At 35.2% G+C, this 24,526-nt stretch overlaps 1 protein-coding gene across 2 annotated transcripts in view; it reads left to right on the top strand.

The window, feature by feature from the left end:
* Positions 1–24,169, top strand: part of PSMD14 (proteasome 26S subunit, non-ATPase 14) — a 45,330-nt gene extending 21,161 nt beyond the window's left edge. For both annotated transcript variants that reach the window (XM_010713672.4, XM_085227800.1), the window contains 9 exons: positions 346–417; positions 755–874; positions 2,005–2,075; positions 3,002–3,152; positions 14,844–14,951; positions 18,015–18,089; positions 20,294–20,419; positions 21,603–21,665; positions 23,739–24,169. In XM_010713672.4, the coding sequence (XP_010711974.2) occupies positions 346–417; positions 755–874; positions 2,005–2,075; positions 3,002–3,152; positions 14,844–14,951; positions 18,015–18,089; positions 20,294–20,419; positions 21,603–21,665; positions 23,739–23,837 (885 nt within the window). In that variant the 3' untranslated portion in view covers positions 23,838–24,169. The remainder of the gene's footprint in view (positions 1–345; positions 418–754; positions 875–2,004; positions 2,076–3,001; positions 3,153–14,843; positions 14,952–18,014; positions 18,090–20,293; positions 20,420–21,602; positions 21,666–23,738) is intronic.
* The last annotated feature ends 357 nt before the right edge of the window (positions 24,170–24,526 follow it).

Raw genomic sequence — 24,526 nt, 5'->3', positions numbered from 1 at the left:
ACTATTAGCCTGGGTGCTTGTAACAGGTTTGTGCCGGTGCAGTGCTTGCCAGCTTTGTATGTGATGGTCTCTGATAAGATTGCTCTTTGGGGTGGTGTTGATCTGGGGCTGGGGGAGGCAGGATGGGGGCTCAGTGACTTTTATTACAAAGTAGTTTAGTGTCGGAAGGCACTGTAAAGATGTGATGGGGGCTTGGATGTGCTCTTTTGTTTGTTTGTAAGATCTGCACACGAGTTCTTGATCTTACACGTTTTTCTTTGATTTCATAATACAGGATACAAAAGGTTTAGAAATGGCAGCATAACAACAGTGGGGAAAATACTTGATGATTTATTCTTTTCATAGGGGCCACCAACAGATGCTCCTGCGGTCGACACAGCGGAACAGGTTTATATCTCATCCCTGGCGCTGCTGAAAGTAAGTGTGTTTGTGCTCCAGCTCCGAGTAGTGCTGCAGGCTGAGCACCTGGCACCTCCCCAGGTTCTGTGCCCTTGTGCTCCTTAACGCTGCTTAGACTGATTTTTACGATATATTTAACACTGAGTGAAACATTCAGAATAAGAAACTTACTGTTTCTCATTTTTATGGCTTAATTTGTACTACTTTGTATAGTGCCTTACAGTTTCCAAAAGTGCTACCAGTTGTGAATTATCAATAGAGCAAGAAAAGCTACAAGAACTCTCCCAGGTCAGACTTGAGCCTCCTACTGCTTAAACTTCTATAGTTAAACAATGTCGTGTTGTCTTCATTCCAGATGTTGAAACATGGTCGTGCTGGTGTCCCTATGGAAGTTATGGGGCTGATGCTCGGGGAATTCGTTGATGATTACACTGTGAGGGTGATTGATGTTTTTGCTATGCCACAGTCTGGAACGGTGAGTTCTTTGTAGTTAGACTTTTTTCTTTCTTCTCCTGTATAGTAAATAATTTGTAAAAGCTTTTCCTTCCTTACCAATTCATGCAACCTTATTTGAGCAAACTCTGCCTAACTATTAGGTATAGTATGAACATCTGCAATTCACATATTGATACCATTTTATACAGTTTGTTATACTTGGGTGCTGTTTGATCATTTGTGTTCATGGATTTCAGTTAAAAAAAAAAAAAAGTGACTTGTTGATCTTGTTGATAAACACGTGGGTGAGTATATCAATATGGAGATCACTTTGTGTATGTATAAATATGTGGTTATAACGTCACTTACAAGATGTATAAATTGATAACTTCAAAAACTCATAGTGGGAGCCGAGGGAGGAATTAAAGGATGTAAAGACTTTATTAGAAGTTTATCATACCCTTAATTGTGACAATGCTATTGATATGCTTCAAACTTAATCTCTGTGATAGACCTTATAGTGGCACATCTCTTAAGTGATATTACTGTGGTATGAAAAAAATATGTATTTTAATTTTGAATAAGAATATTAATGCAATGCACAGATATTTTAAAGTGTATAAAAATCATAATTGGAGCTTGTGATGCTTTTCTTGTGTAACTTAAGATATTGCTCTTAAAACATCACAGATCTCTTTGTAGCTCAAAGCTGCAAAATGAAGCATTTGAATTATTTTGTCCTGTTTGGGTGTGGTAGTATGTAGCCAGTTATGTAGCCAATTACATAGAATTATCAAAAAGCTGCTGTTATTTATCTTGAAAAAAAATCTCTAGAGCTAAATTTGAGAAACAGCAGGCCAAAGTTTACAGAATGGAAAGAAAGAGGAGGAAAAAATGAATCCTTGTGCCCATTTAATCGTGTTTGCTCACAGTAGAAATTACCTAAGTGGCAATTCAGAATCTTTTTAGCATTTTAAAAATTCAATTGAAATGTATTTATATTATAAAACTGTATTTTATGTTTAAAGGTATTCTAAAGTAATCATTTCACTTCTTTAACATATGCTAGTGAGATTGTGTTAAATTTTTGTTGTGAAAAGTAACAAGTTAAAAGATTTGAAATATGACTTTATCTGTAATTGCTGTGATTGTTGTTTCCCTTTACTTTAGGGTGTCAGTGTGGAGGCAGTTGATCCTGTATTTCAAGCAAAAATGTTGGATATGCTGAAACAGACAGGAAGGTAAGTCACCCTGAGAAGAGCTGGGAATAATAAATACATTCTGCGTATTGTTTAGAAGAAACAGTTGGCTCTCTGCAAAATCAGTGAACACGGGGCTGTTTGTAATTTTTGAAAAGAAATAATTGTCCCAGAAAATGGCTGAGTAGCATAGCATGTAATTCACCTCGTGCCTTTCCATTGTCAGAAGGTTGTCACTCACATTAAACTTACATCTTTGATTATTGCACAAAAAGATTAGAATGCTGCTCAATTTAGTAAAAGATTGATTTTCTTTTTCAATTAAGACAAAAAAAAAAAAAGCATTGTTTATCTTACTTTCATGCAATTTTAATGAAAAGAAAAATAATTGGGTAAAATACCGTAGTATTTAAATGAATCTTTATTCACTCCTACCTCTCAACAGTTGTCGCCTGCTTGCTCAAATTCTTTTACTGTGGGAAAAACTTCAAAATTAATGTTAGCAAAAGGCTCAGCAGCTGAACAGAACAGTGCAAATTGCTTTTTGACTGAGTTCCTAGTTCTACTGCTGGTTTAACTGATATTTAATCCTTTCCCACTGTTGGTTTCCGTTGTCCATGTCTGAAATGGACTTTCTGCAGTGAAAATTCAACCCTCGACGCCGAGGAGTTAAAGAGTAGGTATTTACTCAAGTGCTGAAAGGGTAAAAACTGGTTCAGGGAAGGTGTGGTAACAGGGTGAAAAACTGAAAGCATGATTTTCCTCTGCTAATGTGCATCCCTTAATGATAACATTCTTTTGTTGGATTTATTCACGTCCATGTTTTCACCATACAATGGTGAGTAATTTAGGTATGTCCAGTGGTATTTTTTCACAAGTCACCCTAATTTTTGCCCTGAAACGTAACTGTTTCTTCTTCTATTACACGTTTTTGTTTTTCAAGAATTTCATTGTCCTCTTCATTTCAGACCTGAGATGGTTGTTGGTTGGTATCACAGTCACCCTGGCTTTGGCTGTTGGCTGTCTGGTGTAGATATCAATACTCAGCAGAGCTTTGAAGCATTATCGGAAAGAGCGGTTGCTGTGGTGGTGGATCCCATTCAGAGTGTAAAAGGAAAGGTATAGTAGGCTTTTCTTTTTTAAAGGTGCTTCCGTAAGAATTAGTATGAAGGCACTGTAGATACGAACAACTGATAATCCAAGTATACATTGTTTTGGAGGTTTCATTTTAGCCACAAAATCTATGATGAATTAACAACAGATTGGAATAGAGTTAGCCCCTTAATGTGGGTACTAATAAGGCATTGATTTATAGGTGTTACATATGTTGGCTCTTAGTAGCATTTTTATTCCAAAATGTTTTACGGAATAAAACTTTACAGAAGACTTTGTATCAAGCATTCAAGTTTTCTAGAAAACGTGCCGATAAATGATTAAATATGTTGAATGATTATGAAAAGAGATTAACTTGCAAAGCATATTGGGTTATAGTTGTCCTTTGTTGAAATCTCTTTTGTTCTTGTTTAGTTCTCTTTTTATTTCTTTCTAGCCCCATATGCCATTTTCCTATTTCCTGCCTCATGACAGCAGGGAGCAGCTCTATTATCACCTTCACAGAGCTGTCTGCAAATGTGAGAGGCAATTCGATTTTGCTCAACCACAGGGAGAGTGGATTAGAAAAACTACAGAACGCACAGAAATTGGCTAGGTGGTTTACTGCTTTAAAATACTGCTGAGGTGTTTTGTTTGAGCATGCACTCCCATTGTATTGTGGAATAATTATTGAAATCATCATGATATATATCTATGGATTGTATTAATGTAATTTTATAAATATTTAAAAAGTGTTCATTTTCAGTAAAGCTTTAGTACCATATTTCCTGTGAGACAGACTATAGAGAAACTATCGAATGATTCTGCTAAGCTTTCCTTTAATTTCATAATAGAATATTCTGAAGCTACAGTTGCACTGCACTTAAATTGTTTTCTTGGTTTATTTTATTCAAATTCTGATTTTTATCTTGTAGTTGTTTATATAAAACAGAGGCGTTTGAAAAATGAATAGCTTGTGGTTGTTTGGAAGATAATAGACATCTGAATCAATTCTGCTTCCTTCTAAATTGTGTAATTCATATATTTTGTTAGTTTTGGGGGAGACAATTGTTGCGCTATGCTATTTAATTTGTGCTGACTTTTTCCTAGAACTTTTTCTATAGGTTTGCTTAGCTTGCTTTAATTTTCTCTCTCCAATACAAATATTGAAACATTATTTTTATTTTGTCAAAATATAACTTGGGGGTGCGTGCTAATAATGTAGAGCTAACTAGCTGTAAAATCCATTGAGGGGGAAAGCCTCCCAGTAAGTCATGCTACGTTGTACCACATTTGCTCACTAAGTGCTTTTTTTTTTTTTTTTTTTTTTTTTTTTTTTTTTTTTAAACACTGTTGTTTGACACAGATGCCATCTTAAATGAAGGTCTTTGTTCTCTTCATGAAAAAGGCTTTGGCATTTTTATTTTGAATTTTTGTCCATCTAAATGTTTCTCAGTTGCAGCTTTTTGTATGGCATTGCTGCCGGTACTTAAGATCACTGGAAGTCTTGCAATGTTTGTTTTCCATGCAAGTCTAGCTGCTACAGTCATTAAATTACATTCTCAGGTTTTGTATCTTAAGGAAAAAAAATGAATTACATCTGTCATGTTTCTGGCAAGTGCATCCCTAAATCTTAGAATTTGAATCCCCCAGATTATGTCTACTACTTCTAATTAATCTCTAGGTTTTGGGGTGTGAGATTGGGCTGCTGAGTCTGTATGATTTTTAGTCTTTGTTTAAGAAGTTCACTTATTTAGATTAGAATATATTTGGTTTTAGATGAACTGTAAGAAGAACAGATTTATTAGAGTTGGTGAGGCTTTGTGGGTCAGGTTTGACTGCTTCATGTGTGTGACTGCCTTAGTATGCTGTCTGGTGCATCTTGGTATGCTGGGCAATTTGAGCTGTGCCTGTCTCAGGACCTGTGTTTCCCCATTGCCAGCAGAAGAAGAAATGCTGGCAGAGGTAGTTTTCTTGCTGTAGTAGCCACTACAGTGGGGGGCTTTTGCGGATGTGTGTAGCTATGTGAGTCCAAGATCATTACTCATTATACCTTTTACCAACATAACTATCTGGCAAAAATTACAGTGAACATGTGGCATAGAAGATTTTAATATGGTGTGTTTTGACTGAGATTAGAAGTATTTAAAAACAAAGTCCAAAATAACACAGTAGCTGATTTTAAACCTGCCGGAGAGCAGTCCGTGCCCAGATAAATGGCTGCGGCCTGCAGCCGGCGAGGCAGCTGGTGCTGGGGAGGAAGGAAATGGGGCAGAGGTAATTTTCACACATCAGGAAGTTGAAATGAATTCTGGTGAGGAGTTCAGGTCCATCTTGTCTATCCAAAGTATTAAAAAATGGTTTGCCCTGTCACTGGTGGAAAGCTACAACTTGTTAACTTGTTAGCTGTCCTTCTCTGGCCACGCGTCTTCTGATTCCAAAGATCTGCTGGGACTGGCATTGGTGACTGCAGTTCAAAGACAGGAAGATGTAAAATTCTCACCAGTTTCAAAAAAGATGCATTTTGTCGTCTTAATGGCCTTGAACAAAATATGAAATTCACATTAAAAGAAAAATCCTCATATAGGCTCATGGGTTAAATGCCATTTTAGGACCATTTATGGACCACCGTGGCCATTTTAGGAGTGAGGTATTTTTACAAAAGTATAGTAGGACACATGAAAGTCAGAACTCTAAATACTGATCTTTACATATATTGAGGCTGATAATGTTCCTGCTGATTGTAAAGCAAACTCATAGCAGATCAGTGAATTTTAACTGAGGTCAGTGTTACCAGAAACCAGAGAGAAGAAGCTTTGTTTTGGTGTTTTTTTTTTTTTGTTTGTTTGTTTTTTCATTCTGTGAGTGAAGTCAATCATGATAAAATACGGACAGTGGACAATCTGGCTAGCTGTTGCTTGATCTTGTACTTATTACCAAACTTGTTTTTTAATCACCCCTCCAGTTTTTCAGTCTGTGAAATGGGAGTTGTGATACATAGTTAGAATATTCCACAGAAGTAATTTAATTAAAATTCTGGAATAAAGTTAAATATTGACATTTTATATTTCTTTCCAACATACATTTTTAAATCTCTGTACAGAGAATTATATACCTTTGCCAAATGTTAAAAATAATAATAATAATAATAATAATAATAAAAATTTTTTGGACCTTACATTAGCAGCTGTTCCTCACCTCTTAAGGAAAATACTACATTATGTTAAGTGTCATGTAGTTATATTTTTCACTCCCGAAGCATTAACTATACCTTAATACTCATTTATGTTAAGAAAAAGGGTGATGTTTTCTTTTTAAAACTCTTTAAAGCTTTAAGCTGTGTTTAGTTTACTTACTTAGCACTGTTAGAAATCTTTATTTGGAAAAAGTCACTGTTTATAATGGTGTGCTTTCCTGAGAGGTAGTTCATTGTTTTCTGTCAATTAATAATTGCTGACAAAATTTGGTGAAATATCAAAATGATCTGAAGTTTTGCCATTTATGTTTTTGAGTATAGTCCCTAACAAACCTCTTGTTCATACAGCAAAATTTCCTGTCTGTTGCAGTGTAATCTTTCCTAGCAAGGCACTGTCAGAAACACTGGTAGGAAAATCTGTTGTTTTCTGAAGAAAACTTGTCTTTGTGATAACTTTTTATAAATTGTACTTTGCATGTTTGTCACCTCCTGGCAGATAAGCATGCTGTGCATCTTAATCCCATGCTCAGACCATATCCTGCAATTTTGATAGAAGAGGTTTATGCTTTGGTATTTTATTATTACCCGAATCTCATTCAGAAGGAATGAGGAGGAAAAAAACTTAACTTTTGATTGGTCGGGTAGTAGCAGTCATTCTGGTGGGAAGTGATCTCTGGAGAACTAGTCCAGCTTTGTGCACAACACTGGCTCAGCACTGGGTTCAGATGAAATCAGTCTAAGGTTTTGTCCACTCGAATCTTGGAATGCAACAGACTCCTGGGATATCTGTTCTAATGCTTTATTATTCTTGCAGTGTCTGTTTTTGAAATGGACAAAATTTATGCAGACATAGGATAAGAGAGTAAAGTGCCATAACAAAACTTATATACGGTCAAGCAGAGTTCATTACTGAATGACCTGTTCCAGTACGCTTTCTCTTCTTTTCCCCTCTCATTGGTACATGTGTTAATTCTAGATCTAGGTGTCAACCGGTGTGTAGTTTGTTATATATGAGTGATATGGTTTTGACAATACTTGATTTTAGTTTTTAACTTTTCAGCTTAATAGGCTGTTTTTTGTTGTTGTTGTTGTTGTTGTTTTGTTTTTTTTTTTCAATAATTAGCATAAGAAGAGTGATTTTGTTTGATTTTATAACTTGATAGTCTAAAGGAATGAAACCAAAAGGAGGCAGAAAACTAACAATGACTCTTCTGGATGTTGGAATTGCCACCTATCCTCAAAAATTTTCTTTAGCTGAACGTAAGTCTTACACTAGTTTTCTAAAATGCACACTTTCAGACCTCTATTCTTTCACAGAATCATAGAGTGGCCAGGGTTGGAAGGGACCTCAAAGATCATGAATCTCCACCCCCCCCGCCACATGCAGGGCCGCCAACCTCCACATTCAATACTAGAACAGTACCCCCTTTCATTGGGGTAATGTTTTTTTTCTTTTTTCTCTTCATACCTCTCCTGTTCACTTGCTTGTTGGGAGGTAGTGGCTACTTTTAAAGGAGAAAAAAAGCAATACTTAAAATGAGATGTATGGAGACACTAGTGTAACACTTGAAATTGAAAATAGCCTACTAGGGATTAAATTTATGAGAACTTTGAGAAGTAGATAGGAGCTAGCTATCAGGACTTTTTTTTTACATGCACAACTCCCCCTCCTCAGTTCACACATTTATCTTAATAATTGTTTTCTTAATAAATCTTCCCCAGAAACAGGCAAAATCTAGTCACAAGAGTACAGCTTGCAAGTATTAGTAAAAAACTAAACAAAATATTCAGTGGACTGTGTTGTCCACTACTGATTTGAGATACAGTTGTTGACTTTGCGTTATTATGCACTTCATATTTTACAATAAAATTTCGTTTAAAGCATGTAATATGTACAATTTTATATCAGCACATTTTTTACCTGGGACAATTTTCGTTATTAGAACTGGACTTACTAATGTTGTTTTCTGTTGAAAAGGAAAAATTGTAAAATACAGAAGGGAACTTTACAACGTATAGTTTTGTTTGAAACTGTTCAGAGATGGAGATTATATCATTCTATACATTTTGTACAGCAATTAAGTACTCTTATAGTGTGTATAAACCTTGAGTACTTGTATAAATGCCTTGAGTATTGGTATGTTACTGAACAGTGAGGGTGGTAAGGCACTGGAACAGGTTGCCCAGTGATGTGGTTGATGCCATGTCCTTGGAGACTTTCAAGGTGAGGCTCAATAAGGCCTTGGGCAGCCTGATGTAGCTGTGATGCCCCTGGTCATTGCATGGGAGGACTAGATGGCCTTCAGAGGTCCCTTCCAACTCTAAGGATTCTATGATTCTATGATTGATTGTTACTGATTTGTAGTTTTTGAAATTAAAGGGGAGAATCACAACAGCTGAGAAATAATAGTGAAGGAGATGAAGCTTTGATACTTTGTCATTAACAATTTGCATTGTTGAGGTTATTGTCATAAATAATTGCAGGAACACAGTAATATGTTTTCGTAGTGTGATTTTAGCCCTCTAGTTGCCAAAGCTTGAAGACAAAGTCTTTCTTTCTTTCCTAGAAAAAAGCTTTTTTGACAATGTTGGATCTTTCTGCTTGTGTACTTCTCTGTTTGCTTCTGTCACTAAAGATGGTCAACAGGTGTGTCAGTGTCAACAGGACATGACACTGTCAGCTGCCATAGCAGCCTGTGGCGTAAGGAGAGCGATCATATTCAGCAAGAGTGAGATTACCAGTTTCATGTAACAAACAGCTAAGTGACCACCAAATCACTGTTGAACTGATTAGTTGAACTGTGACATTTCTTACCATTGCCAGGACAGTGCATTTGGTATAGCAGAGACTGCTTATTTGGGCTGAAACAACTGGTTTGGATCTAGGCAGGAACCAACTTAAATCTAGATTTTCGATAGCAGCCTCATTTGGAGAATAAGGAAGAAAATAACATTTGTGTTGGTGTTGATTACTGTTGATTCAATAAAGGCTGATGCATTTTTTTTCCCTGAAGAATCGTGTTTGTAGGAGATGAATTGCATCTGCACTACAGAGTAGGCCACTTGGTGTTCATGCATGTGCATTTCAGTTGAGGATATGATTTTTCTGAACGTAGGCATAAACCACATTTGCATTGAACTGCTTTATCACCGCCACTCTTCCATGCATTTGCTACGGATTGTATGAAAGCCAACATTTTTATTATAATTGCGTGTATTCAGAATAACATGTTTTGCATATTTTAAGTCTCAATTTTTCTTAGTGTGATGCCAAAACTGTTAATATCAATGCTGCTGTTCCAAATTTTTAAAACAACATCCTTTGGATTTGCTGTGTTTAAATTAGCAATGTATACTTACCTATGAAACCATTTTCACAGGTTACTTCAGTTCATGCCCTTCCCTAAAACAAAAAAAAGTTTCAAGAAGACTTTTTGTTGGAAAGTATTAAATGTTTAATTTCCTTTTGCCATAGTGGATGTAGAATAGTCCATTTATCTTCATTAAGGCATATAGCTTTAAAACTTGTGGTTTGCTGCTTGTGAGTTATGGATGCATGCCCTCACTTGTCAAGATAAATGTATTATACTGTAGTTCTCTCCCCTCCCAGTATGGATGTTGAAGTTGTACAGCAGATTTGACCACAAATAAGCAATTCTCTAAGGATAGAGAAGGAAAATGCACATACTCCTAGGAATATATTTTCCAGAGCTAAAATTGACATTTTATAAATAATTTCCATGTTGCAAACTTCAAACTCACAATCACAGCAATTCAGTGGTATGCATTTGGCATGAGTCAGTTTCAGTTCTTAGTGCTTTTCATTGGAAATGGCATAAAAAGTAAGATTTCTTTTAATTTTTTATGTTGTGGGCTTACAGGGGACAGAAGATGTTCTTCACTTGTAGTTGTCTAACAGTGCATGGCAGCATAAATAACGAAATGGTCATAAACCATAGCTGCACTTCTCAGGTCACATGTTCCATTTCATTTTTAAAGAATCTAGAAGCAAACTAAGCAGTCGATAACAGGTCAGTTGCAGGTGATAAAAGATATTTTAGATGGGACATTACTTCTTTTTCCACACCTGGCATAACCACATTATATCTTTTGCAGAGTCTTCTTTAAGCACTGGCGTATTTGTTCACAAACATATGGCATAAACAATGCATTGCTATTTGAGTTAAAAGGATACAATACATTTTTAAAGATAGTCACCATATGTGATAGAATCTTCAGTGGAAAAAATATTGATGCTTGAAAAAAATGTAATTAAAATAAAAAAGAATGGCTTACTTCTTACAGAACTTCAGCATTAAAATATGGTAGACCTTGCCCTAAGTGTTTAAGTCTTATTTGTAGTTTTGGTGTTGGAGGAATTTAATAGAATCACGTCTGTAAATTACTCCCAAATTTCTCATAATTTTTTTTCAAACACAAAGTTTTGAAGACTGCTTTAGAAAAAATGTACCTGGCACATGCTGTCCAAAGAAGCTAAAACATATCTGGCTACTGAACATTCTAAATTTTTAACCATGCCATTATTTTTAATAAATATGCACAGATTAGAAAAGGCCAGATTTCTATCTAGTTACCAGTTGAAGAATCCAACACTTGTGAGTAGCCATGAATTGTATTAATTATAGCTATTCTCAAATTTATAAAGTACACTGAGCATAATTATGAATTTTGTTTCTGGAAGTCAATTATGTGGTCTCTGTTGTGGTTTGTGACCCCAGGAAAATGTTTGGAAAATGCTGTATAGTTATTGTTTTCTAGATTATTATGCTTTTTTGAAGCTAAGACAGATGTACAAAAAGATGCAGTTTTTATTTTGTATTGGCAGCTTCCAAATATTTAGTATCTATTTCCAAGAGCTGCAATTAGTAAAGCATCCATGGTACTGAAATCCACACATCCCACAAGCTAATTATATTTGCAAGGTCAGATTGAATACATATTTTCAGAAAAATAAAGGGTTATATAAATGTGTCTTCTACTTGGCTGTTATATCACAGTTTGTTGATCTGGAGTATAATGTGTACAATTCACAAATTTGTCTGATAACAGAAAGTGGTGTGTGATTGTGTTTATTTTACTAACCAGTATATTCACAGCAATCACTTCCAAATATCTCTCCAGTAAAGATGTGTTAATTACAAAACAGACAAGGTCTTCTATTATATTAAAGCTACTAACAAGAAGACAGCAGGAATCACACATGTAAATAGCATCATCAACCCCTATTTTAGTCCTCTGTTTTGATCTGTGAGTTGCGCATAGACCAAAGGTGCTATTAAAGACTCAGTATATGAAATAGGCAGCATTATATGAACAAAATTTATTCAACAAGAAAACAGACCTTTAACATGAATTTAACAAGCCCGAGAAATTATAAACTCTCATATGCTGCAGATTCATGCAGTGATAATAAACAAAAAAGGAAAGTAAGAGGTTTCCTTAAGCTAGCCAAACTGCTAATGGTTTTGTTATAAGCTGTCTGCTGTTGAAATGACCCCTGTAAAGTCTGAAGACACTTGTACTCAGAGAAATTAACTGGTCAGAGTGGTGAAAGAGATGCACTGTGGAATTACATTTGAGAAAAATCTTACCACCTTATTTCTGGAAAATATCCTATTGCCACAGACTTTTCTTTAACTTTTTATGTCTTTACAGAAAGAATTTAGCATGAAGCTTGAAAAATGTGGTTTTTACTAACACGTTGCAAGATGCATTAGATAATTGAAGTGCAATGACAGCTTAGAAAATTTGGATGAGACAGACTGACTTCTTTGTGAAATTCTGAGTAGTGAAGTGTGGGTTTGTGCTGCTTTTAATTAAACCTTAGAGGCTCATTTTTTGATAATGCCATCTCTGAAGTTTCCATTGTACAACAGCGAATGACCACGTTGCCATCACCTGATTGCATCATGCTGTATTTCAAAATCCACAAACGTAGTAAGCTGACTTCAGCTCCACGCACCTCCAAGCGCTCATCCACGGGGGTTCTTTTCTCTAATCTTAGTGTGGCATAATTAACACCTAGTTCACCCATTGCTCATTAGTACACTGGACATTAATGAGTATTTATTTTTATGTAATCCTGTAATGGAGGAACTGATTTATTCTCACCACGAAGAAAGCAATTACATTTCATGGAAGCCAATATATAGGATTTGTTGATGTTTATGCTTTTATTGCGTATTAGGTCTAAATTTAGCCTCCAGGTTGTTGAGCATGTTAGTTTCTTTAAGATGGTTGCTATAGTGATAGCAGCAAATTCCTTTAATCTTAGTGTAGTTAAAGTATTTAGTTACCACTGCTCATCATAGTGCAACTAAGATGAGAAATATCATCCATGTGCATTGTTCTGCCCTTCTAGATTATAGGAGTTATGGTTTTATCCCTGTCTGAAGTGTGCAGTTTGTGATTTGAGTTCTTCGCACAGCTTTGTTATGCTGCCCAGCTGAAGCAGTGCTGGTTGCGCTGTCTGGAGAAGCCATGAGTCCTGCCTGGCCTGGCACTGCACTGCCCTGCTAGCCTTGCTTGCTCCTCAGAGCCAGTTATTATTTGCTTGATTTTTTTCCCCTCTTAGCCAGCTTGTCTCAGGAGACCGGCAGTGTGGATTTTTTTTCTTCACTCAACTTTTTAATTTATACTGCCTGTTTGTTATGGTTGGGCATTTCCAGGTGTTCATAAATTGGAGCATCTGTTTAAAATGGAACACAGAATGTAAATAAAATGGCTTGTCATGAGTATTTTAAGATACTTGAAAAATCTGATAGCAATAAGAGAAAAAATACATTTATTTGAGGTCAGCGAGATGTATATAAGCCTTCATTGAGAATGAAGGATTTTTAAAAATAATTTTGTAGTATTAATATAATGTGGCTTGCGTTTGCTGCTTATTAAATGTAATTTGGCTTTATTATTGTCCAGAAATGAATTGTCACTGTTGACTGATGTTAACTGGGTCACAGCCTAATATTTTTAACATAAAATTGTTTCATACACTTTCTACGGGATATTCTAAGCCATGATATATGCAGACAGGTCTGGCAGCTGAGAGGCCACTCGGTAGCTGTATGACAGCAAGTGGTACTTCGTCACTCAGCGTGGCTGAAATAGTGGGGCCTGAAAAGTAAAGGTGATGAGTTAATAGGCTTTTTAAGTTTAGAATTTGATAAATATTTTGTGATAAATATTTGCTTACTAATTTCATTTAAACATCAATTACCTTAATAATTATAATCCTAATAAACTTCGTATGTATTTAGTTATTATTTATGTTAATCAGGAGGAAAATGTTAGGACAATGTGAAAAACCCAGTGTCACTTTCTCCACAGACTTTTGGTAGGAGACAGTGGTTGATTTCTTGTTGAATTCATGACAAAAGATTTAGTTCAGCTCTAATTCCTCAAAATATCAGACTAGTCCTGTAAATGTATCTGTTGTTGACCAGCCTATAGTTTGGGAGAGAATAAAAATGATTGCAGTAAAAGCAGCCGAGATTAAAAATATTTAGATTGAAGAACTGGAATAACTCTTCAATGCTAGGCAGAAAAGTTGTCTGCAAAGACTGGCAAGAGCTATTTGTGTGGCTATGTGATGCTGCATATGTCCTCGGGCCCAGTTAGAAGACTGGGGCCTGAACAGGAATGGTTGGCTTGTAATGGCAAGTGCCTGGTGAGAGTTAAATTTTGTGTGTATTGTGGTATGTCCTCGGCTCCATTGCATCTGGTGTAGAGTTGGGTAGGTGATTGGATTTTATTCTTTGGGCCATGAAATACCATCTCCACATATTTTTGTAGTCAAATTCAGCACAGGACAGAACAAAAATCGGTGGTGAATTCACTTTATTCGCAAAGAAATGGCACTGAATAATACCTACTGTGTATCTTTAAATCATAAATGACCTTGGTTTTCATATACTCTATTTTTTACTCCTGAGCATGACACTGACAAGGACTTTTTAATCCATCAGACAGTTTATAGACCCTTCCGTAGTCACAAGAAGCAAAAAGCATCTGACTAGAAGGGAATACATGGGGCAAGTTCCTTGCTAGCTATAATTTTCTTGTCATTTCAAGTATTGTGGTAGTATAATTGATGTGACAGGACTGGGCTTTAGACTCAGTCCCTTAGCTTGTGCTCACTTTCAGTTTTAGTCTCTCTCTGTCATTCACTATGATTGGATAAGATTTAGGTGACAAACATATGCATACCTTTGAAGATTAAGAGTAAGTGTACATAAAAATTTGTTTTCTGATTATATAATCTATATAAAACTTACAGCTTCATGGAAAAGATAGTAATAATTGGTGTCACCTTACAATACAAGGTAGTGTAGTGTGCTGATAGCATAGCCAGCAGGAGGCTCTTTTTTATTAATATTATAATTAAATGATTTTCTGGATAAAGGCCAAAAACAGATGAGAGTTGATTGTGCCTTGTCCACTGTTGCTTGGCACTATTAGTTGCATTTTCTAAAAAGAATTGACTTGACATCTTGTTTTTACAGGTTGTTATTGATGCCTTCAGATTGATCAATGCTAATATGATGGTCTTGGGACATGAACCAAGACAAACAACTTCAAATCTGGGTCACTTAAACAAGCCATCTATCCAGGTAAAACCACTGTTGATAATCCTATAATTGCAGGACCTTTTCAGCAGTTTGGGGGGAAGGTGCCTGAAAACAGCACAATACAAGTTGTTTATTGTTCTCTCTATAGCATTTTTCTGCATGCCTTTAAAAGTGATGTGAATCATCAGTGGAGTTATGTATATGAAGAGTTCAAAACTGAGCCCTAAATTAGCAAGCAAAGTGTGAATTTCTGTGTAATTATTTACTGCAGAGGTTAAAGTATAAATTTTTTTAAAATGTAAACTTCTAAAAGTAACAATTGATACCATACCACGTGACATCAAATAGGAAGACTATTAACCTTGTTCAGTATTGCAATTTTAAATTAAAACTTCCTTATTAAATTGTCTCAGCCTTCTTAAATTATTCTGGAATAAATTATGGAAGAAAAAAAAACATTTTCAGTAATAATATTGCCTTTCTGCTGTATGCATATGCATGTTGTTGTGTAACATGCAATCTGGATTTAACCTTGCATTTTGTCTTAAAATTCGTCTCTGATTTTCATACGATCCAGTAATTTGCTGGGAAAAAAAAAAAGGTGGAATAGGAGATTCAGTGGATCAATAGGTCGTTTGATTGGTTGTCTCAACTATAACATTTCCTTTGAGAATGTTGTCTTATATGTCTTTGGAGCCATTTGTGAAACTCGGTATTCAGAGTTTGAATTCTAAAGTAACAATGTTACTAGTAAGACAAAAAATGTTTGTCTTGAATGAAGCAAACCAGTGTCTCAAGATACAGCTTCTGATCTGAAGCAAATATTCCCTAGAGTAACGTAATGTTTTTATCTGTCATTCTTCTGCCTCAGTGTCTTTTTGTTTTTTCTCTTCAGAAAACTTTTCCCCCTTACTGTGCATTCTAAGGGACATGTGTACTTGCAGCCATGTTTCTAAATTCCTTTTCTTTTGATCCTTTACTTAATGAAAATATCTGGTAGATAAGCATCCTAGAAAAATGACAGTATGCTAGTCATGATAGAACTCATGGAGAGGCTAAACTTCTGCTGTGAGGAATGACCTTTGGGAGACTAGATCACCATACTCTTAGTTTTCAAAAGATCGACTCATTTTTATTACTTATGCATTGAAACCTTTTCTTATTAAAATAAATAATTAAAACCAGATAATTAAACAAGATTGTTGTGTTTTACTTTTGATTTTTGAATTGGCAAAAATCATGAACATGAATAAGTTTGAAACAAACAGCTGATATCTTGACTGGGTATAGGCAAGCCCATGCTTGCGTCTTTCAGGTTAATATCCTAACTGAGCTTTTCTGGATCATGTGTAATGACTTCCCTTGTAAGCCCCTGAAGTATTGTTAAGCTTCATTATTTTAAGATCACTGTCACTACGCTATGGCAAATTTTGGCCATGGGAGTTTTGGGTTTCTGTTGTTAGAGTGTTATTTGTGTAATTTTTTTTGCAAATTGGCAGTGAGCTGTTGCAGTGTCACCGCTAAGCTAAAAGCCATAGTTTGTTCTTAATGCACAGCTGTTTTTTTCCTGCAAGGACTCGGTTTAGTCTTGCTCGTACAGTAAGAACACTACATGACTTGGCTTCATCCTTTGTTGTTGTTGTTGTTTTTTCCCTATTTGCTTTTTTTCTTTTATGAGAAACTTTTTTACCTGTTCTCTGTCTGTGCATCCAGTTACAAGGCATGTAGGAATGGCAGTTCCCATTGAAACGGTGCGCTAAGAGTAGGGTTCACTTTAGAATGTAAAGCAAGTGTTTATTTTATGGGCTTCAGTTTATGTTGTTGCATTTGCCAAACCACAACTCCTCTCAGTGTTAGAGTAGAGTGGTTGTTTACCTTTTGTGTTTGTCCATACTATAAAGGAATGGTTTGGGTGTATGGAAGGAAAGTTGGAGAAAGAAAGGCATCTGTCAAATCCTGTGTATTATAGGAGATTTGCAAAACTCCTATCTACAACTGTTTTTAAAACAAAACAAATACTTATGCAGCAATTTAGGTTAAGGAAATGATGGTGGAAATTTCTTATTGCTAATAGCTTCTGCCATAAATTTCTTTATTGATGATAAAATCTGTGTTTGATAATTCTACTTATAATCAGTAAAATGAGTAGTGGTTATCCTGAACTATTAATTCTTGTAAAAGTAATCAGTTGATTTTTTTTTTTTTTAAGTCTGTGTATCTTTGAAAAGAAATGTGTTAAAAAATGCATGTCTGAGAACATTTCCAGCTTTCATCCAGATAATTTTGGAATGCTGAAATATTAAGTTGCGTAAGATGCAAATGCACATGCATTCTAGATTGCTCTAAAGAATATATTTAAACATAGACAGGTGGAACAATTGAAACATAAGAAACATTTGTGGCTGTGGTTTAAGTATGGTTTATCTGTTTTCTAAATACGTGCTTTGTATGTAAAGTTTTAATTGAAAATAGCAAATTATGGTTTTGCTGAAGATTTGTCACATAATTTTTTAAACTCCGCTGCAGCAAATCCTAATCTAAATCACTCTTTACTCACAAAAAAAAAAAAAAAAAAATCCACATGAATAAAATAGAAAATCAGTGCTTAAAGATGGCGTATCACCTCATCTCGGTCACTTAGATTATGCAGTTTAAAGACAGATTTGGCAAGGGTGCAATTATGAGAGGATATTTTTGTATTCAAAATTTAAAAATGAGCTTTGGTATCTAGGATAAATGTGATGTGCATAGTCAGCATTCTTCTGTTTCTAATAGAAAGAGATGAGGTTTAGTAGAAATGATACCCAAATTTATTGAGTGAGGTAAGATCTGAAGGAACTATCTGTGCATGTGTATTGCTCAGCATTTGCAGGCAGTTACTGCTTTTTCTTACAATGGATGGATATTACTGCATGGAATAAGTCCAATTTTAGAAACAGAAAGTATAAAGTATAACTATCAGTTAACTTTGAAAGAGACAAGTAGGAAAAGGTACATTTACTTGAAGTTATGTCTGAAGATGACTGTGTTTTAATGAACTCTTCTAATATCTCTTCATTTCAATGGCGGGTAATTTTTATGCAAACTTTGCCCTGAACTTTACAGGCACTAATTCATGGACTGAACAGACATTACTATTCCATCACTATCAACTACAGGAAGAATGAACTAGAACAGAAGGTAATTATTTTAGCTTTTATTCAAAGAACAAAGAACACTGCACAAACTACATAGGATTTGTGAATTCTGATTTTAATTGCTGATTCTTTCAGGAATTGTTTTAACAGTTCCTGGCTTATCTTCTAGAAAGCACTTAGATATGTAGTACCGTTGATGAAACCTTCCAAAAATTCATTCTAACATTCATGTAAAGATTTTTATAACATTTGTGTCCATGTTTCACAGAAAGTCCTCATGCTGTTCTCCATGCTTAATGGGTTTGTGCAAAGTTGAGTTATAATTGCTGTAGGCTCAAAGACATACTAGCTGCTTTAGATTTTTTAGGCTGGAATTACAGAAGCTGGAAGACTATATTTTCTAAAATAAATTGTATGACCAAGGAGTCTCAGATTTTTATTGGCTGTAATCACTTAAACAGAAGGTGCATCCAGTTGGCATGAATAAAGCTCCTGAAGACACTGCTGAGTATCAGGAAGGTAGTGATGTCCTTCTTACTTTCACACGTTTACAGAAAAAGTATTATTCAGTAACTGAGAAAAGATGTTGTCTTTTGTATCAAAATTCCCCAATCACAAGTAAAATTCTCTAGCTTGACAGTCTCAGCCAGGAGAACAAACAGGAAAGGATCAACTGCAAAAGTTAATTCTTGAAAACCCAGGTTCTAAGGCTCAGTTACGACTGCATGTTTGTGGCTGTGTTGCCATGAATAGTTGGATTTTGTGATACAACAGTCAGAATAGTTTCCTTATTTTCTGCTTTTAGAGAGCTAGAAGTAATAAAAAGAGAAACAATTTTGAATAATGGAGGAGTATGTTTGCAAGACTGCACTATTATGTAGGAGAGTTACTGATTTAAAAGAACTAGATTTCTGGGGAAATGCCTATAGAGCATCCAGAGGCTACCATTTCCATTAACGTACAACTTCTTATCTGAAGTTCTTAGTGTGAATTTGGTTTAATGGTCTATGCATGTAAACGGTTTTTGCAAGTAGGAGAACAATCGTGACTGAGTTAAGGAAGCTTCAGTCTGTGAGGCAGTGAGTTATTTCTACCTCGCTCTCCTAAGGCAGGTTTGGATGACAGAACACCCTCGTGGTGCTGGTGGTGATCTGTTACTTCCATCTGTAGAAAGAAAAGTACATGTTTCATCTATTAAAGGAGGAGCCCATTGCACAAAACCATGCTTTAAAATCCAGATAGCCTAGCTAAACTGTCCATATGCAGTTTGCCCACAACTCCTTCTGTCAGTAACTAAAATCTTGCTAATAAGAATTATGACACTTTCAGTTTTGTTCATATGTTCAAAAACCAGGTTTCTTTGGAAGCAGTACATTGGGTGAAATAGCTTCTTTCTTTCATTCAGGTAATGGGAACTGCAGGGTTTATGGATTCTTAAAAACCTCTGTAATGAATGCTTGCAAATTAAAGGCAAGCTCAAATTGTTTGCTGAGGTAATGCTTCCTACAGTCCTCGAGTGTGCATAACTGCAAAATAGGCTTTCCTTACAGATGAAAATCAGGAAATTGCCTTTGTAACTATTTCTTTTCTTTTTTTTTTTTTTTTTTTTTCACAAATGTCAGAATGTTATCAGAGAGCCAGGCATATTTCAGATATTTCTAACAGCCCCTGCTTTTATCGCCATCAAAAATCTGCTTCATTTTGTCATGTTTTTAAGGCCCTTCACTTTTTAGGAGGACCAACAAAAGTCATGTTTTGGTTGCTTTGATGTTCGTTTCTTCACAACTGTAGCAGCTGCTTGTGTACAGTTCAGGACAATAAGTTAAGCCTAAATACATTTAATCAAAGCATTAAAATATTTTTTCAAATTTAATACAGGCCAAAAGATTCAACTCTTCTTCATCTGGTGCTAAAATATTCACCTACCTGCTACTTCTTCAGCAATACACTTGTGCATACTCAGCTGCCAGCAAAACCACTAAATTACAACAGAAAAGAGTTTGTGTCACTGTAGATGTGACCCTGGTTTCTGTGCTTCATTTTCATATTTAGGCTTCCAAAATTTTTGATCCTTAAAAACTTTGGGGAAATCTATTGTCTGCTTTAGTGGAATACTTGATAATTGTATTTCCCTAGACACTCCAAGATCAATAATTTTTATTACACTCTTAGTACTGTAAATCAGACATTGCCATGGTATTTGAATGTAGTTTATGATGCATACTCTAAACAGGTTTTATTTTGCAGATGTTGCTAAACTTGCATAAGAAGAGTTGGATGGAAGGTTTGACACTTCAGGACTACAGTGAACACTGCAAACTCAATGAAACTGTAGTGAAGGAGATGTTAGAATTAGCTAAGAATTATAACAAGGTATTCATATCCCATAATGATGTAATTGTAATGTTTATAAGAAATTAATCCTTGATTTCAGAAGTAAGAAGGTGATTGTCGTAAGCCCTATTCAAAGTGAATTGTAAAAGACTTGGCTGTAAGAATGAAGAAATTGTTGCAGGAACTCTTTGGACCTTGGTGATTATTAAAGTACTGTGATACATCTTCAGGCTTTGTCACAAAGTTTTTGCCCCAGAGAAGCAAAATGTTTAATTACGTGTTTCCCTTTCAAATGTGAGTAATAAAATTAATTTTGTACTTGGTGAAGAGAATCTCAGATTTCTGTAGTTCAAAATGAAATTGTGCTCTTCATTCCTTCAGCTAAGATCTACTTGGCCAGACTTCAGAATAGCAGAAGAAAGGTTGTTTATTGAGATCATTAGAGTAGATTACAGGCATGTAGTAAATATTTAGAACTCATTCTAGAGCCTAATTTCATGTTCTTTTTAGATAAAGAAATTGTTATTGGGGTTGACAGAAGAATCAGTTATCTGTACTGTTTTAATATTGGCCTTTAAACATCTTTTTGAAACACTAGATATCAACAACCATTCCAGAAATAGTAAGCTTGTCAGTCATTATTGATGAGGGCTGTTTTTTTTTTTTTCTTAAATCTTCTAAGAAGCCCTTAAAAGTAAAACTGAGTATTTCATTCACTAGGTGAGTTAGTGGACTTACATAGTACAGATACTGTGTCTGAAGACAACAGAAGATGATAAAAATGTATTGGTGACTTTAAGCACTATAAAATGCACTTGTGATCAAGCCTCTAATAGTTGAAACAATGTAGGCAACTTTCTTTTTGCTTTTTGTTGTACCAGTTCAACTTTAATCTTAAACTATCAATACCCCACATTTAGCATTTTTGCTTAAAAGAGATTTGTGAATCCATTTTGCTTATCTGACAATAAAACTATTCATGAGTATTTGCCTTGATCTTTTGCGCTAGCACTTGGTAATTAAACCTATGCGTGCTGAAAAGCTGAAGTACCTTTCTTTTTGACTTTCTAAAAGTGTCACCGTTTGATTTTTTTTATTATTTTTTATTTTTTTTTTATTTTTGTGTGTGTGTGTGAAAGAGAAATATACTTGAGAATCTCATGGCTTGGGGAAAAAGTAAATGAAATCTGAAACATTGACCTTTTCTGTGTTTCGTTCACAGGCTGTTGAAGAAGAAGATAAGATGACACCTGAACAGCTGGCAATAAAAAATGTTGGCAAGCAGGTGAGGTGTGATGAATTAGAGGTGGAATGATACACTTCCTTCATTCTAAATATTAATTTCCTTACATGTGCATAGGTGATTTTATTTCTACATGCAAGATATTCTCAATGCTCTGAATAATGAATTTATTTTTGCTGCAGATTGTTGTGTAGGGAACAAGGCTTTTGGCCTTAAGTAATCACTGGAATATCAGCAAGTTGCATTCTGTATGCATTTGCATTAGATGCTGAGGAGCACTGTTGAGATTTGATAGCTTTTTATTCTCCTTTCCAAGAAGGTGCACAAAGATATCCTAGTCTATTGTACCGTCAGAGAGGTCAAAACCATGAAGGCTTTTAAAAAACAGCAATATTGAAAAAAGATGAGAGTGTAGTTTATACTTTATCGTAGCTAAAGAGCCAGCTCACTCCGTCCTCCTTCATAAGCACACTGTCAGTGCTGAGCTCCAATATGTGTGCATGCAAGTAAGCTGCATTGCTTCACATCGCTATTGGAGTGAAACACTTTAGAACCATAACTGAAACTGAAAACATGTATTTGAATCATTCCATCCCTTTGCAATGTCCGGATGTAGAGGATTTCACAGAAAAATACTTACATGTATGACTTTAACCTACAAGCTGAGGAAATGTGCTCTGGAAAAAAAAAGATAAACAAGCAAAACAAGTTGGTAAGAGAATGTGTTCATAATTCAAGAAAGGCAGTGGAAACAAGAAATAGCTTTATAAGTGAACAGTATATCCTTGAAGAACCAGTATTTATTTTATTGCTAATAGCAGAAGAATTTAAAGGATTCTGGATTGCTCTTACGTGTCAGCTTCTAGCAACTGTGTCATAACACATCTACACTATTGTTCAGTCACTCATGTATTTCTGTAGCATTCAGAACAATAGACTTTTATGCTCATCTACAGAAACGTAAATATATATAATAAAACATGTAACAAGGTTTGTATTTTAAGAGCTTTAATGTCATCTTAAATGTGATTTGGGCTTCACTCATCTTTTAAATCATTATACATATGAGGGAGAAAAAATATGTTTTGATTAAGTGCTTTCTAAAGAAAAGCCATTTTTCCTGATAAAATTACTAAGTAATTTTCACGTGTTTTTATTTCTCTGCAACTTATATAGAAAATTTTGTGAACAGACAGCTGCTCACAATAGGTTTGTCAGATTACTTGGATCAGAGAATATTGGAGAACTACGTGATCTTTGAATTATTTAAGAAAGATACCATACCATACGTTTTATGGCATTCTTCACACCGATTTTCTAGTTCACGTTTATGTAAATTGAATTGGTGCATTAGATTTTGACAATAATTCCTTTTAAGTACTAGTTAAAATTCCCACATGACTGCCTTCCATATTTTCTTTATGCGCAAGAAGGTGACAATGCTGCAATGTAAATAAAATATTAAAAATAAAGTTTTTAAAATGTGCCAGATAATGTTGCGGCACTTTCATATTAATTAATTTCATTTCTGAAAAAGTCTATGAGTGTGGTCAAATGTTTAACCCCCGAATAATCAAATTATTCTATGCGAATGCCCACAAGTGCCCACTCCTTTGAGCAATAGCCTGGAGGGACGTGTATTTTGAGAATGCTGCTCAGGTTTAACATTTTTCAGAACTTTGAACACCATGTAGTGCACTTGTGTTTATTTTTTGTGGGTATTTGTGTGCTGATTTTTTCATGGTCTTACAACTACTCAAAGATTTTACAGGACTAGGTTAAACTTTTGCACAAATATGTGAAAACAAATTGCATTGTACCAGAACTGAGGTGAATTCCTCATGTTGTGTTTTGTTTTTAAAACTCACAGCTGTTGTGGTTACTCTTGAGAAGCTGTATAGGAATGCAGTTCCTAAACTGATCCTCAATTTCTCTGAGTGATGGTATGGATTAAGCAATTTCTGAATTTCTATATAATAAGTCTAGTTAGAAAGCAACATTCTGGAGCATCACCAGCCTTTTAAACTTGCAGTGGTTTTACACAGAAATGATGTAATTACAAGTGTTCACGGAGACATTTTACTCATTTCTCTTATGGCATCCTTTGTGTTTCAGGACCCCAAACGTCATTTAGAAGAGCATGTGGATGTGCTGATGACTTCTAACATTGTCCAGTGTTTAGCTGCTATGTTGGATACAGTTGTATTTAAATAACCCATTTCCTGTTTGTGATGCTTTCTGTGTATATTTGTTTATTGTTTCTAATACTCACAAACAGAGACTGTTGAGGCAATATTTGGTTAAACGGGGACATCTGACTTCATTTGCAGTCTAAGTGCAGCTCTCTAACACCCTCCGGTCTCTAATTGTGCAGTTGCTTCGGTTTCCTTACATCAGGGTCTTTACAGATTCCAAAGCAATTTAAGAACACAATGTGGGCAAAAGTGTATTAAATTTTCATTTAATATTTGGGGAAAAAAATCAGTAGTACATATATATTTTGATTGTTGCAACATAATAAAAATACATTTACAAGCCTGTCTTAAGTTCTGGAAGATCTTCTTTGTGAAACAGTGCGGGGAATTAATGATGTAGAAAAAGTGCTGGTGAAACACATTTCTACCCACTGTCGCACTACTGAGATAGTAGTTGCTAGGACAGCAAAAAAATTCTCTAATGAAACTTGGCTCCCATTGATTGTCAACTATTCTTTTTGAGGTTGAAAAAAAAAAAAAAAAAAAAAGGTATTAGCACTGAATTCCAAGACTATAGAAAAACCAAAATGCTGAAAATTATGCTAACAGCTTCCTTTCAATAGTATTCAAACTGTAATATCCACAGAAGACAATTGACCTTTAAGAAAATGCATTCAGTTATACTGATAACTGATTGACACAACGCTC

The sequence above is a fragment of the Meleagris gallopavo genome, chromosome 7, assembly GCF_905368555.1.
Source record: "Meleagris gallopavo chromosome 7, MGAL_WU_HG_1.1, whole genome shotgun sequence".
NCBI lineage: Eukaryota > Metazoa > Chordata > Aves > Galliformes > Phasianidae > Meleagris > Meleagris gallopavo.
The sequence above is the reverse complement of the archived record's forward strand: the minus strand, read 5'-3'. Positions and strand labels throughout refer to the sequence as shown.